General features: G+C 38.7%; 2 protein-coding genes across 4 annotated transcripts; one reads left to right on the top strand and one right to left on the bottom strand.

The window, feature by feature from the left end:
* The first annotated feature begins 631 nt into the window (after window positions 1–631).
* cops4 (COP9 constitutive photomorphogenic homolog subunit 4 (Arabidopsis)) lies at window positions 632–8,201 on the top strand. 2 transcript variants are annotated; one of them, XM_044012029.1, is made up of 10 exons: window positions 632–776; window positions 1,644–1,723; window positions 1,828–1,979; window positions 2,099–2,202; window positions 2,286–2,439; window positions 2,953–3,103; window positions 4,195–4,365; window positions 5,216–5,331; window positions 5,437–5,521; window positions 7,250–8,201. In XM_044012029.1, exons 1-10 carry the CDS (start codon window positions 703–705, stop codon window positions 7,381–7,383), a joined length of 1,221 nt encoding a protein of 406 aa, XP_043867964.1. In that variant the 5' UTR covers window positions 632–702; the 3' UTR covers window positions 7,384–8,201. The 2 variants fall into 2 exon arrangements, with proteins under 2 accessions (XP_043867964.1, XP_043867963.1); XM_044012028.1 differs by having other exon boundaries at window positions 5,210–5,331.
* A 335-nt stretch (window positions 8,202–8,536) lies between these two features.
* On the bottom strand, window positions 8,537–13,883 carry plac8.2 (placenta associated 8, tandem duplicate 2). 2 transcript variants are annotated; one of them, XM_044012032.1, is made up of 5 exons: window positions 13,764–13,883; window positions 13,427–13,519; window positions 11,181–11,305; window positions 8,762–8,870; window positions 8,537–8,648 (listed from the first exon to the last, which is right to left on the bottom strand). In XM_044012032.1, exons 2-4 carry the CDS (start codon window positions 13,515–13,517, stop codon window positions 8,766–8,768), a joined length of 321 nt encoding a protein of 106 aa, XP_043867967.1. In that variant the 5' UTR covers window positions 13,518–13,519; window positions 13,764–13,883; the 3' UTR covers window positions 8,537–8,648; window positions 8,762–8,765. The 2 variants fall into 2 exon arrangements, with proteins under 2 accessions (XP_043867967.1, XP_043867966.1); XM_044012031.1 differs by having other exon boundaries at window positions 13,427–13,526; window positions 13,764–13,882.
* Window positions 13,884–14,449: the final 566 nt, after the last annotated feature.

Raw genomic sequence — 14,449 nt, 5'->3', positions numbered from 1 at the left:
CCAATTTGCTCTCTCCCAAATTCTTAGATATTGACAACAAATGTAAGTTGCTGAATCTTTATCCCATTTATTAGGTACATCTACTCCATTGGGCTTTAGCTGATGATTAACATTAATATTATCCTCTTTGACACTTTCTTTGTGGATTTCTACCGAAGAATTCACATGAAAATAATCCATTAAAATTTTTGAACCTTTTGTAACCAATCTATTGCATTGGAAAAGGGCAATGAGAAGTGCATTAAAACATATGATTCCAAAAAATATTTTCATTTCTGATGACTTGTTTATTGGTATTCATGACTCTGTACAAGACACCCAAAATCAATTATCATTATTATTATTACAAAAATTTAAACAAGCCTTCTGATTTTTCTGCTTCTCAAAAGTGAATATTGTCTAGTGTCTTTGCTCAGTATAATAAACAAACAATAAATCATTTCTACATTGTCTGGACCAAAGATGTATTCGATTAATCAAGAAAAGACAGTTGTGAAAATAAGTGTTAGTTACAGACCTAATGTATTAATTTATCTTGAACTAGCGTTCGTCCAGTTTTTTTGTGTATGTATGTTGCAGCAGGCGGGCTGTACTGTGTGTGTGTGTCTGTCTGTCTGTCTGTCTGGAGGACCATACGATTGGGAAGCCTCTCGCCGCTCTTGGCAGAGGAAGCGGCTTCTTGTTGACACTTCGTTGGCGAAAATGGCGACCGAAGTGAGGCAGGAGCTTGCACAGCTGATGAATTCAAGTGGATCCCACAAAGATCTCGCTGCCAAGTATGTAGCACAAATTATACTGCGACACATTGCCTGTTGATTATAGCCCTAGGCTTATCGAAATCCAGGTATCAACGTTATAGTAGGTAGCAGAGCGATAGCTGTGTGAGAGCAAGCCATGCTAACTTTAGCAAGCCGCCTAGCTTCATTAGTCATGTCGACTGGTTAACGTTTGATATTCAGTCACGAACCGCAAGTGTGCGTGAAAACACAATGACCTCGTAAATCTATTTACACTAATATATAGATTGTATCAGCACATATGGTAGCGTTCACTCCATTATTACTTTGCTCTAGTATTTTGACATGTTAGCATATATAATGTAGCTCTGTAGCCACACAGTTGATGCTAAACACCAATATTGCTGTAGTGGACCAGTCTCTATACATCCGGTCAGTTAAAATGTTGTTGTGTCAAACTGTTATTTGACCAAAAGATCCTACCACGGCACATGCAGTATTATCAATGAATAATCAATCCAATTAAACATCAATGCTGCTGCTTAATTTGTGTTTTTAGTTTGCTAATATGTGTTACAGCCCATTTGGCAGGTAAAAAAAAATCACCTGTCATATGTATTTGTCATTTTATTGGTTACATTGACAAATACAATGTTTATTTAGAAACAGTTTACAGTGCACAAGACATTTTATGAAAGAAAATGTTTTCCTAATTTTAAATTCTCTATATTCCCGATATTTGTTTGTGTTGTCTTTTATGATTGTGTATACTGTAAAATGCAATGCCTCGTTTCTTATTCGATTATTATTTGTTTGACTTAAGGAGTTTGATATTTGATTGGCATAAACTTTAATTTGTCAGTAAAAAGAAAGCAGTCATTAAGAAACCTGTATAATCTTCTGCAGATATCGACAAATTTTGGAGAAGGCCATTCACTTCACAGATGCAGATCAGCTGGAATCGCTGAAGGCCTTTGTTGAAGCAAGTATGCTCTGCCCTATGTTCTTTTATGTAATATGCATTTCCTGCATGTTTGGTACATTTGGACAGTAGAAGGATGTCTTGTCACAGCATTTCTTTTGTCGACAGTGGTCAATGAAAACGTCAGCCTTGTCATCTCGAGGCAACTGCTCACAGATTTCTGCACACACCTGCCAAACCTGCCTGATGCCACAGCTAAGGCAGTGTATCACTTCACCTTGGAGAAGATTCAGCCAAGGGTTATCTCTTTTGAGGAACAGGTGAACACTCCTGCACTATCTCACAGCCCTGATGAGAGCTGATTACTCAGTGAAAGTTAATGTAAACATTAAGCGATTGAATTGTGTGATGACTTTATTTTTTTTTAACATATTTCCAGGTAGCATCTATAAGACAGCACTTAGCAACCATTTATGAAAAGGAGGGAGACTGGAGGAACGCTGCTCAGGTTTTAGTTGGTATTCCCCTGGAAACAGGACAGAAGTAAGTGTGCTACTGACTGATTTATAGATTTATTTATTTTTCTAATCCGGCATCTTTAAACTCCCCTTTGTGTCTCTCCTTAGGCAATACAATGTTGATTATAAGTTGGATACGTACCTGAAAATTGCCCGATTGTACTTAGAAGATGATGATCCAGTACAGGCAGAAGCCTACATCAACAGAGCCTCATTGCTTCAAAATGAGTCCTCTAATGAACAGCTACAGATTCACTATAAGGTACAATCGCCGTAATTATATTATGGTCACTTATAGAGCTGGGTAGAATATATATTGGTATTTTGTAGAATATTGGTAGAAGGATGCTGGGTTTGGAACTGCCAGGCAGGAGGTCTAGAGGAAGACCAAAGAGAAGGTTTATGGATGTAGTGAAAGAGGACATAGCTGTGGCGACCCCTGAAGGGAGCAGCCGAAAGGAAAAGAAGAAGATAGAGCTGGGCAGAATACCAAGTTTTTATATTATAACAATATATTTTCCAATGCAGTATAGAATAACACTGTACACACTGTAAAGCCATGCTTTAGCCGAGTGGAAGTGGCTCTTTTGATAGTCATATCTTATGTGTGTGGGTGCAGTGGAGCTGTCTGTATGGGCTTTGTACATACACCTGGTCATATAATATATCTTATATTACTGTAGCTGCTGCAGTTGTGAACAACACAATGGGGACCTTTCAGTAAACAATGTCTCTATGTGTGTATATAAATTCTTCCTCCTGCTTTCTTTTTTAGGTGTGCTACGCAAGAGTCCTAGACTTCAGGAGGAAGTTCATCGAAGCTGCACAGAGATACAACGAGCTGTCCTATAAGTCCATTGTACATGAGAGTGAACGACTAGAAGCACTGAAGCATGCCCTTAACTGCACCATACTGGCCTCCGCAGGTACTGTCAAGGCTAATGTGCCGAGATTCATGTTTTTTTTTTTTTTTAAATGCACCATTCAGTCATTAAATGAAATCAAAATAAGTTGTATATTCAAACAACCACAGATCATATATTGTATAACATCTAAGGTTAATTACAGGAAGTAAAAAGTTACTACAACACAAGGTTGATTTGTAGCATGAAATCCAAAACAACTTAGAGGTCCAGTGTGTAACATTTATGAAGGTTATTGACAGGGATTGAATTTAGGTGTAGAAATGCTTTAAAATAAAATAAATTTAGGTTTTCGTTGCTTTAGAAAAGAAGCCACCATTTTGCACCACCATCATGTTTTGACAGCAGCTGGAACTGACAAACCAGTCAGAGCATGCATTTTGTGTTTTAAAGCAGACGCTTTGACAACAATGTCGTTCATTAAGACAGACATCCTTTGTGCTGTGCAAATGTGAGCCATAGTTCTGACGTGGTTGGGAGAGGGAGGGTTGAGCAAAGGAGTCCTTTGTTGAGTCCACTGCAGTCTTACCATTATATGTCATAATGGACATTTAAATTGTCACCTCACATGCTACTAACCACATCCCATTATGACAAGTTTGTAAACAATCTTCCAAAAAAAATCCATATCAAATTAAAACAATTCTGCCGTTCTTGCACATCTGGAGTCAGATAGCATAATGGGAGATGAATGCATATGTGTCTGTCACACATATGCACACATAGCTGGGACTCCTCATCAGCTGAGGTAATTTTTTTATTTTTTATTTCTCCTTTATTTACCAGATAAAAGACCCATTGAGATCAAGATCTCTTTCACAAGGGCGACCTGGCCAAGAAAGGCAGCAGCACACATCATAGTTCAATAAAAACAGGAAGGCAGCAACTGCAATACAAATGGGGATGACACATGACAGGGGCCGATTTTCTGTCCCACTCCAACCCTAGCCATAATTAATCCATTATAAAACCAAAGCTGCGGGCTGTACAAAATCTGACCGAGGGCCGTGATTGACCAGCGGGCCGGACGTTGGACATGTCTGGTGTTAATTAAAAGATGTGTTCCCATACCGAGTATGCCCCTTTTTTTGCAGGTCAGCAACGCTCCCGTATGTTGGCCACGCTCTTTAAGGACGAGCGCTGTCAGCAGCTGGCAGCCTATGGTATTCTGGAGAAGATGTATCTGGACCGTATTATCAGAGGAAATCAGCTGCAGGAGTTTGCTGCCATGCTGATGCCTCACCAGAAGGCCACTACGGCAGATGGTGAGTGGAGATAAATGAATGGCTTCACACGTGTGTCCATCTTATAGTAATGACTTGAGATATTGATTAAACAAAATACACGTGAAAACAACAAAAACGTTGTTGTAATCATATTGTAAGGCTCCATCTTGTTTTTGATCCATCCAATTATTAGTAATTACGATTTGTAAATCAAATCGTAATTATCAGCCCAAATTCTGTGTGTGAACCAAAAGTGTTTTCTTAAAAAAACAAATTTTACCCTGTTTGTCGTGTTAATCCTTTACAAGCAGCAGACACAGAAGCCACATACAGCTTTTCTCTATGTTTGATACAAATCTGACATAACATAATAAATAGTAACATAGATCACAAAGGCATCAGCTACTGTTGACAGTGTTCACCAGTGTTTTTTTATGTTGAAGCAAGGATCTAAATGATATTACAGACAATTCGTAGATGCAGTTTACAGTAGTAAAGATACAATCTCATGCTATTGTCAATTCTGGAGTTGGAATTAATTATGGGAGTGGTGCAAGATCACCAGAGCAGATGCCGGAGAAGTTCGCCAAAGTACAACTAAATGGGCCTCCCATTTATGGTCAGTACATAGTTGGTGTCTCAATTATGGCTTCACAACACTTTCACATGTGCAAGACTGGAAAAGCTGTTAGTTGGAAATGCAGTGTGTTATACAACGAGCCACACTTTGAAGAGCTTTCCCATTGTTTGCGTGATCTTCACCAGTATTTGTCAAAATGCAGCAGGACACACTTTAATGAGTAAATGGCACAATGTGTCTGAAACGAGACGGGAAACGTTTATCTGTGAAATAAATTTGTTCTCCTCCTTTCACGATCTTCTGGCTCAGGCTCCAGTATCCTCGACCGTGCCGTGATTGAGCACAACCTGCTGTCTGCCAGTAAACTCTACAACAACATTACCTTTGAAGAGCTCGGAGCACTGTTGGAAATCCCTCCTGCAAAGGTGAGAAGCATGGATGAGATTAACAGATTAAAGCACCCAAACCAGTTCTTTGGAAGAGTTAGTTGGATCTAGAATGAACTCTTCTGTCTTTTTCTTTGTCTTTAGGCTGAAAAGATTGCTTCCCAGATGATCACTGAAGGACGCATGAACGGCTTCATTGACCAGATAGACAGCATTGTACACTTTGAGAGTGAGTAATGAGAACCAGTGTTTTTAACGTTCATGATCAGAATTTGAGTAGTGCATCAAATTATCATAGTTTTAGTAAAATTCACTGTTATTCACTCACTTACTCATCTTCTAACGCTTCATCTTCCACTGGGTGACTATCCAGCTGATATAGGAAAGGCGAGGTACACCACGGGCAAATTGCTAGTCCATCACACGGCCACATATAGACAAACAACCATCCACTCTCACATTCACACTTATGATCGATTTAGAGTGTCCAATTTGCCTAATCCCCATATCGGCATGTTTTTGGATTATCCAGATAAAACCCATGCACACACAGAGGAGAACATACAAACTCCATGCAGAATGGCAAAATTCACTGTTACAACAAATGAAATTCCAACATTTTCTTGCATTATTTTTGTGTCATTTACAAATTAATTTTTTAATAAAATTAGTTTTTTTTGTTGGGTTTTTTTTCTTCGGAAAAGCACCACCTAGTGGTAACACAAAAATGGTGTAATCATAATTCCTGCAAACTTCATGGGATTTCTGTCTCCCACCTCATGATGACAACATGCAAAGCCACTCACTCTATTTGGTTTAAAATGAGCTTAGCTTAGATTTACAGCTTCTTAAATGTGAGTATTTCCTGGTTTCCTTGACAACGGATTACGTTTGGTTGTAGAAACTAGGTTATGTGTGATTTTTGGTCTACAAATGTAATTTAAAATTAATGCCAAATATGCGTTATTTCTCAAATTGTTTGCACAATGTATAATTCTAAACTTTTATCGATAGTATAGAAAATAATCTTGCGATATATATCTTGAAATTGTGCAAATTTTAAATATTTTGCTTTTCAAGGCTCTTGAACTTAATAGACATGGGTCATTGAAATTGCTTGAATTTTGTGTTAATGTCTCTCTCGTTTGTTAAGACACCACCTACTGTTTCCTACTGTAGACGAGACCTACACAGAAGAAACATCAAGTTGTAATTACTAGCGCTGTTGTGGACTCTCTCCCTCTCTCCGCCATTGACGTGAGATTCCGTACAGAACAATGAGCGAGTAACGTTAAGCAATTATGTGATGCTTGGGAAATGCAAATTCCAAGACATCTGGCTCACTAAAGAAAATGACAAAGACTGACTTTGCCCAAGATCCCAAGGACAATCACTCGTCCAGATGCAGAATCTGCTGCAAATCAATTAAATTTGCCCCGAGTTGCCCTGCCATCTTAAGCTGTGTTTTGTTTACTCCAGATGACTCATTTTATTCCAGTCCAAATGACCGTTTATAGATATGAGCCCTCAGTGTGTGGCTTCTTGTTCGCAAGTTGTTTCATTTCTGTGTCTCTTTTTTTCATTTCCTGACTAGAGCTTTATTATCAGTATAAATGATCTTTATTATCAGTGGACGTCGATTAAAATGAGGAATCGGCATGTGTGGTGTCCTTGGATTTTGACATCATAAGATATAATAGAAATAAATATGTTGTCGTAAATCAGGGCTTGTCGAGCTGTAAATTATAACTTTATCTGTGTGTATGCTCTTATTTGAGTCATTAAACCAACTGCATACCTATGTGCAGCCAGTAGGGGGCAACCTCTTCAAGCATGAGCGGTAAAGAAATAAGTTGCTGTGCTGTGATGGAGTGTGGTCATTGTGGTCAAATGTGTTGTTCCACTGGTTTCCCTTTCTCCTGATTTGTTTTTTTATTGTTTTTTTAAACCCTGACAGCACGTGAACCCCTCCCCACCTGGGACAAACAGATCCAGTCTCTGTGTTTCCAAGTCAACAACCTCCTAGAAAAGATTCGTACGGCTGCTCCGGAGTGGGCCGCGCAGGCTATGGAATCCCAGATGACCCAATAAACATTTCCAAAAAAAAAACAAAAAAAAACCCATCAACAATCCCCTGCTCTTTCAACCTGTCCGGAAGTTTTGTCTGCCTGCTCGACCACGTCACCACTTCGAGTCCCAGCAACAGAAGTGACCACGGCAAACTCTGCGGCGTCGCCATCACTCATCTGAGAGCGCTAATGTTTTTCACCTTTTCCCACACAACAGTTCAGTGTGTCTTTATATTTAAAATCTGTGACAGACGAGGTGTTACATAAACTTGGACTGGGAATTTGGATATGAGTCTTCAAATACTGTCATGTCATGTTATTGAATTAAAAAATATACAAGCTTTTGGCCTGTTAAAGCTTTTGCGTTCCATCAGATTATTATTATTTTTTTCAATGCATCATAATGAAATGACAATATTTGTATAGTTGATATTTGTTTTGTTCTGGTTTTGTTGTTTTTTTTGCATTTGTACACTTCTCACTCCATGGGTATGGAATTAAATTCAAAGCTGAGAGAAGTAGTTCAGCCGCATGGTTGTTATTTACGTTCAGTTTTTACTTAAACTAATTAAATTGTTATGTAAATTATCAGCATCTGTTTTGGGGCATTCTTATATAAATATATAAATATATATAATGCTTTTTTTTTCATTTCAAAGTAATTTAGTACTGCTGCCACCTTGTGGAAAGGTTTTGCCCGAGAAAGATAGGATTTCTGGTTTAGGCCCAGTATTCAATTAGGTCAAACGTACCTGCAGACCCCTGATGTAGATGAAGAAAACAAAGATCTACCTGTACTTCTATTTGAGGTTTTTATTAAAGGTACAACACAGAAGTTAATTGGGTTTCATGTAATTCATATTTTCCATTTGTATAAGGTATTACCAAAGCAGAAGGGAAAAACGGATCATGACACATTCATGTCGGAGGTCAAACTCATGGCAATGCCGCACACTTTGACTTTCAGAGCCAAAAGTCAACTCTTCCGGGAAAGATGGATGCAATGACATTTTATTGTGATCATAAATAATGAAATTGTTTTCCATCATCATGGTGTGTCACCGCCAGTTAATGTCTAACCGGATTTAAGATACGACCATATATGACCTCAAGGAAAAAATATAAATATAAAAATAAAAAAGTAAAAAAATTAAAATAAAAAGTTCACAGAAACATTCAATTACAGATTGATTTATTTGAATAATACACTGTGTGATTATGGATCAGAGGCAGTGGATTGAATGAAGGAATCGCACTCTAGGTGTTTCCGCAGTGGCACAACAGCATCTGGAGAAGGCGTAAAGGAAATGTGTGAATTTCAAGTTCATGACGAGAGTGTGTACGGTTATTCTCTACGAGTTTCGCTTGTGTGGATGTGTTTCAATTTCCCAGATGCTTACCCACTCAGAAAATGCCTTGCTCCTTTCTGCGGTCGATATCTCTCATCAGTTGGCAGCTTGAGCACCATTGACAACACCAGGAGACCATAAAGTCGTTACACATTGAACCCTAGGAAGAGAAAAAAGGTTATCTTAGAAGGTGCAGCCGTGTTCTCATTCACACCGTTTAACACAGGTCAGTGGAGAGTATGTGTTTCCATTTGAACAAGAGCTGTGACTCCCAAAGACTGGGTCTGGGGCACACAGAGGGTCCGCAAACAAATTAGCATTTTCAATTTTTGAAAAAGATTTATACGTTTTAAATAACATGCCGTTGACATTTAATGAATCAAATAATTCATATACTAATTCAAAACAATATCAAGTCTTACACATGTGTAAGAATTGATAGACTTTTGGTATTGTATGGGCAGAGGCTTGGGATTCAGGGCCCCCTGAGGCCTTGGGCCCCTCAGGCCTGTTCAGTAATCCATCCTTGGATTTGAGTTATAACTGTTATACAAAAACCACAGTATTTCATGTCAACATAAGATCTGTGCCCACTTGATCACAAAGGATTTTAAATTCCTAGAATCATTATCTTAAGAATTCCTATAATTTTTTCTGTCCTTGTTTTGTCCTGCATTTTTTTTTTACTTTTCTTACCCATTTTGTATATCACATTATTCAAAATAAATTCATTAGAAACAAGATGCAGATATTCATATTAAGCCAGAAACCAGTTTTAACTCTGGGAATAATACTCAACTCCTTATATGGACATCCTGTGTGGTGTGTGTTTATAGGTCACATATTAAGGCTTTAAAATGAGTATTATTGAGTCAAAGTTATGATTCATTTTATATCGCGTTTTTAGTAGGGATATAAATTAGCAATAATTGTGCAGAAGTCACAAAATCAGGCGCTTTCTTTTTCTTTTTGTTCATAAAAAAACGAGCCAAGTGAACTTTGATGTATTTTCATATTTCATAAATTCAACCCGGTTTTAAACATTTTCAGTACTTTTTGCTCAGCTGTGTTTATAGAGTTGGTGAAAATTCTTTTTTTTGTCATCAGATTGCCTAGGTTGTGCAGGAGATAAGGATATAAGACACTCTATATTGCACATTCTTATAGCCTCTGTATTTACTGTATGTTTAAACATAGAAATGGAAAAAAACAGCTGGAATGCTCTGTGTTCTAAGCTGATCAGTGTATGTATATATACGTGTATGTGTGCTGAGGTAACGCCGGCATAGTGGGTCGTAAACCACGTCAGTTTTGTGTCAATATTCAGTATGACACAAAAGATAAGGGATAATTATGTAAAGTGCTTCTGTATATAATCCTCACGAGAAGCCACGACAAGAATGATTCAGACACGTTTTTCACTCCTTTGTTTGTTTTCTTGATGTAAACCTAACTTTTAATGACCGGTATGATCGGGACTGTGGCTGCTCATGCAGGAACCTGAATAAGTTTGACAGAACACTTCATGACAAAGGGATTCTTTAAAAATTCATCGTTTCAGGGTCAAGTGCAGTTATTTCACAACAATACAGAGGCCCGTGAGGAAGGGACATGGAAAGAAAAGGTTGTTTGACTCAAATTAAAAGGATAAACCACTCCCATGGGTGTGTACATTTTTCTTCCCCCTCCCCCCCAACCTTTGTTTATTTTCTTTCCTTCCTTGTACTCTTCCAGGGTCTGTGGAAGTTTTTCTTTGTTCTCACATGCATAACCAGGGATAATATGACAATACTGGTACAAATAAAATATTATCTTATCTTTATTTGGTGACCTTTTATAGGACCTTGACCAGGGCCAGCCCAAGCCTTTGTGGGGCCCTAAGCTGAATTATTATACAACCTTGGACACATCATGTGCTTGACTATTATTAACACAAATGTAACTACGGTGGCCGACAAGGAGCAAACGCAGAGCAAAAACCCAAATCACATGCAGGAGGAGCCGCGTCTGACTATCTGACATTCATTTCTCTGTAGTCAAACTATCTTACTCTGATTTTCAAAGCGATTTATGGTAAAAACCCTGCAGTCAAGTTGATTTTGAAGGACATTGACATCCGGTTTTCAAAATAAAACACTCAGATCACCGTATCGTCACAGCTATGTTTCAGAGACCTGTTAATCAGACATAAAGTTCTGTATACATTGCTTTACATGCAAAATAAAACCAATTCCCTTAAGATGAACACTATTTAGGTATATGAATGTATGTTCACTTATTTTTCCCCACACACTTAACGATTAGAGCTTGTTAACCCCAAGCATTTAACAACAAGACGAGAAGATTCTTGAGCTCACAACCAGTCATTTAACAGCTCAGATTGACAAGATTATCCATTTTGTTTCTGTCAGAGACTAAATCTAGGAAGAATAAAACACTTTCAGGTTCAGGTTGTTTTCTGTAAACTTACTTTGATGTTGTACTTGGTCCTGTAGACGCTGCGCATGGCCATGGTGTTGCCACACATGCAGCACTCGTCCATGGCACTGGCGATGCTGCAGCCCAGGCAAGGGAAGCACCAGAAACCATAGCAGCCTGAGGCAAAGGTGGAGGAGTTATATACACACTATGTTAGGGCCGAACAATACATGTATATCATATCTTTATATATAGTTTTGGATATCGTCATATCGTGAGTATCTGTGATGATTTTCTTTTTTTTTAATGCTGTTGCATTGATCATCATCATATTATGTCTGCACACGTCTGTCTTAACTGTTTTCTTTTTGCTGCTGTGAAGTCAATTTCCCCTTTGAGGCATAAATAATCTTATCTTGAGGGTCTTTCTGCATGGAGTTTGCATGTTCTCCCCGTGTGTGCATGGGTTTTCTCCCACAGTCCAAAACCATGCAGATTTGGGGACACTCTAAATTGAGTGTGAGAGTGAGAGTGGATGGTTGTTTGTCTTTATGTGGCCCTGTGATGGACTTGCGATCTGGACGATCTCGACCATCACATGGAGGAAACAAGTGGTAGAACATGGATGGATGGATGGATATTGATGATATCAGGTAGAGAATTTTGGACTTGCACAAGTCTGGTTCATCCTTGCGTGCAATTTCCGCCCAAGCTTCAACTTCCTGGCTGATGTCTTGAGATGTTGCTTCAGTATTTCCACATAATGTTCTTTCCTCATGATGCCATCTATGTTGTGAAGTGCACCAGTCCCTCCTGCAGCAAAACAACCCCACAACATGATGCTGCCACCCCCGTATTTCACAGTTGGGATGGTGTTCTCAGGCTTGCAAGCTTCCCCCTTTTCCCCTATGTTTCTTTTGCAGTGTGGCCTTTCAGCCCATGTCGGTACAGTACTCGTTTCACTGTGGATAACCACACACTCTTACCAGCTTCAGCCAGCATCTTCACAATGTATGCACATTTCAGAACCCGTCTCCTTCCTCATCGGTATGATGGCTGGACATTCCCATGGTGTTTATACTTGCGTCTAATTGTTTGAACAGATAAACGCGGCACCTTCAGGCATCTGGATATTGCACCCAAGGATGAACCAGACTTGTGCAAGTCCACAGTTCTCTTCCTGATATCTTGGCTGATTTCTTTTGATTTTCCCATGATGTTACACAAAGAAGCAGTGTGTTTCAGGTGTGCCTTAAAATACATCCACAGGTGTGTCTCTAATTAACTCAGATGTTGTCAATAAACCCATCAGAAGCTTCCAAAGACATGACATCTTCATTTGGGCTTTCCCAAATTGTTTAAAGGCATAATAATCTTCGTGTATGTAAACTTCTGACTTTGAAGAAAGTAATAAAAAATTGTCTAAAAAAATCCTTCTCTCATTATTCTGGCATTTAGCAAATAGAAATAATTTTGGTAATCCTAACGGACCTAAAACAGGAAAAGGGATTGTCTGATTTCATGTCAGACAGTGAGGAAAAAAAGCATATGTGTCTTTTTATATAGTGTATGCAAACTTCTGGTTTCAACTGTATTTACAGTGTATTGTCACTGGCACAAATGTTGAGCAACAACCTGTGTGCAGCTTTATACGCACATATCTCTCTCTATATATCGAGATATAGCCTAAAAATACGGAGATATTATTTCATAAGTTGTATCGCCCAGCTTTAAGCTTGACAAAAATCGGGTTATATCTCGATATTGTGATATCAAACACTCACAGACACCGATATCATGGTAAGATTTTTTTCCCGTATCGCCCAGCCCTCGGAAAATGAAATCATAAATCACTCACAGTGATTAAAACACACAGACATATTGTGTGTTCCAGTGTTTCCTGTGTGCAGTTAACCAACACATGATAAATCTATAGGGCTGACTAATTGTAATAAGAAAATCTGACTGAGACCATTGAGAGATCAGGAAAACGTTTACTGACGTCATGTCACTGATTAAATCATGAAATGCAGGGCCGTGCACATGAGAGCCAGGGCCAAAACGGTTCTTAGTCTGAACTTTTTCTTCAGATTATTATTATTCGTATGCATAAAAGCTTTGGAAACTTCAGGTGTGGTGAACATGTGAACATGTGTGCAAGGACCCGCGCTCTATTGCGCCCCCCCATCAAAAGTTGTAATTTTTCATCTATCGCTGAATGTACGTCAGTTGTTCTCTTACATAAAAAAGAGGAAAATGTGAACGATAGAGTAATTGTTGGTATTGTTGAATACTTACAGGTTGAACAGTCACTGCAGACGTTGCACAGGCTGGTCTGGAACTCAGAGGGTTGGTATTTCCCAGGTTGGACAGTCACAGTGAAGGCCATTTCTGTGAACTGAAAAGGTTTTTTTTGTTTGTTTTTTTATCCCTAGTATTAGTTCTTATCGCTGATCTTGGGTCAACTGCTGAGGAGCTGAGGTCTGTTTTGAGCTCATTACTTCTGTGTGTTCCCCCAGCAGAGATAACCATAAATTACACCTCTTTTTCGAACATCAAACAACGTGGAAAAGGAACATGCAGTAAAGCCATCCATTTGGGATTCCCAGCCAAGTGCTTACGAGGTAAATCTTACCAGATGGTCGTAGAGTTGAAGGACGGTGCGGCCGACAGCGGAGGCTCCTGGACAACAGATTGAGACCAGGAGGCAGCAAGAGTCTTTATACGTGATCAAAGCCAGTGACTAATGTGGCTGTGTAGACCTTATCAATGCTTTATTGTGCAGATAGTCTCAGCATAGAGGTCACACACACACATACACAAACACACACCTACACCCAACCCACAACTACTGCAATAAACTTCAACTGCACCCTTTGTTCATATGACTAACACCTGCTCTCTCTCTTTGGGCAACAGTCAACACAAAACATAGACAGACAAATAAATGTATGTATAACTCATCAATAAAGCGGACTAAAACACACACACACAAACAACAGGGGAAATTGGAGTGAAACAGCTCTGTATTGATGAATTATAAACAAAACATGTCAAATCAAAATGAAAATATACACAAATGAAAGAGAAAAAACAAGTAACAGCCGTTTTTTTCCCACGTGGTCAAGTGAAGAATAAACTTAAAATCATTATGATGCTGCTGTATTTGTTTTGTACGGAAGTGTACTAGTGCCACATCACTGAGAGCCACACAAATTGAAAGAAAGAGGAAAATCAGAATTCTGACTTTTTTTTTTAAATCTCAGAATTCATGCTGCTTTATTAGATTTTTTTCCCCCTAATACACTTCCATATATAGGT

This window comes from Solea senegalensis, linkage group LG21, assembly GCF_019176455.1.
Source record: "Solea senegalensis isolate Sse05_10M linkage group LG21, IFAPA_SoseM_1, whole genome shotgun sequence".
In the NCBI taxonomy this organism is placed as follows: Eukaryota; Metazoa; Chordata; class Actinopteri; order Pleuronectiformes; family Soleidae; genus Solea; species Solea senegalensis.
Note: the sequence above shows the minus strand (reverse complement) of the source record. Positions and strands in the feature narration are given on the sequence as shown.

Bases quoted from the DNA above. Each gene is read 5' to 3' on its own strand.
- cops4 (XM_044012028.1), top strand. From the start codon at position 703: ATGGCGACCGAAGTGAGGCAGGAGCTTGCACAGCTGATGAATTCAAGT. The intron at 2,203-2,285 runs GTAAGTGTGCTA...GTCTCTCCTTAG, and splicing joins CCCCTGGAAACAGGACAGAA to GCAATACAATGTTGATTATA. The intron at 4,366-5,209 runs GTGAGTGGAGAT...CACGATCTTCTG, and splicing joins GAAGGCCACTACGGCAGATG to GCTCAGGCTCCAGTATCCTC.
- plac8.2 (XM_044012032.1), bottom strand. From the start codon at position 13,517: ATGGCCTTCACTGTGACTGTCCAACCTGGGAAATACCAACCCTCTGAG. The intron at 11,306-13,426 runs GTAAGTATTCAA...CCTTTGCCTCAG, and splicing joins CTGCAGTGACTGTTCAACCT to GCTGCTATGGTTTCTGGTGC. The intron at 8,871-11,180 runs GTAAGTTTACAG...TTCTCTTCCTAG, and splicing joins GGACCAAGTACAACATCAAA to GGTTCAATGTGTAACGACTT.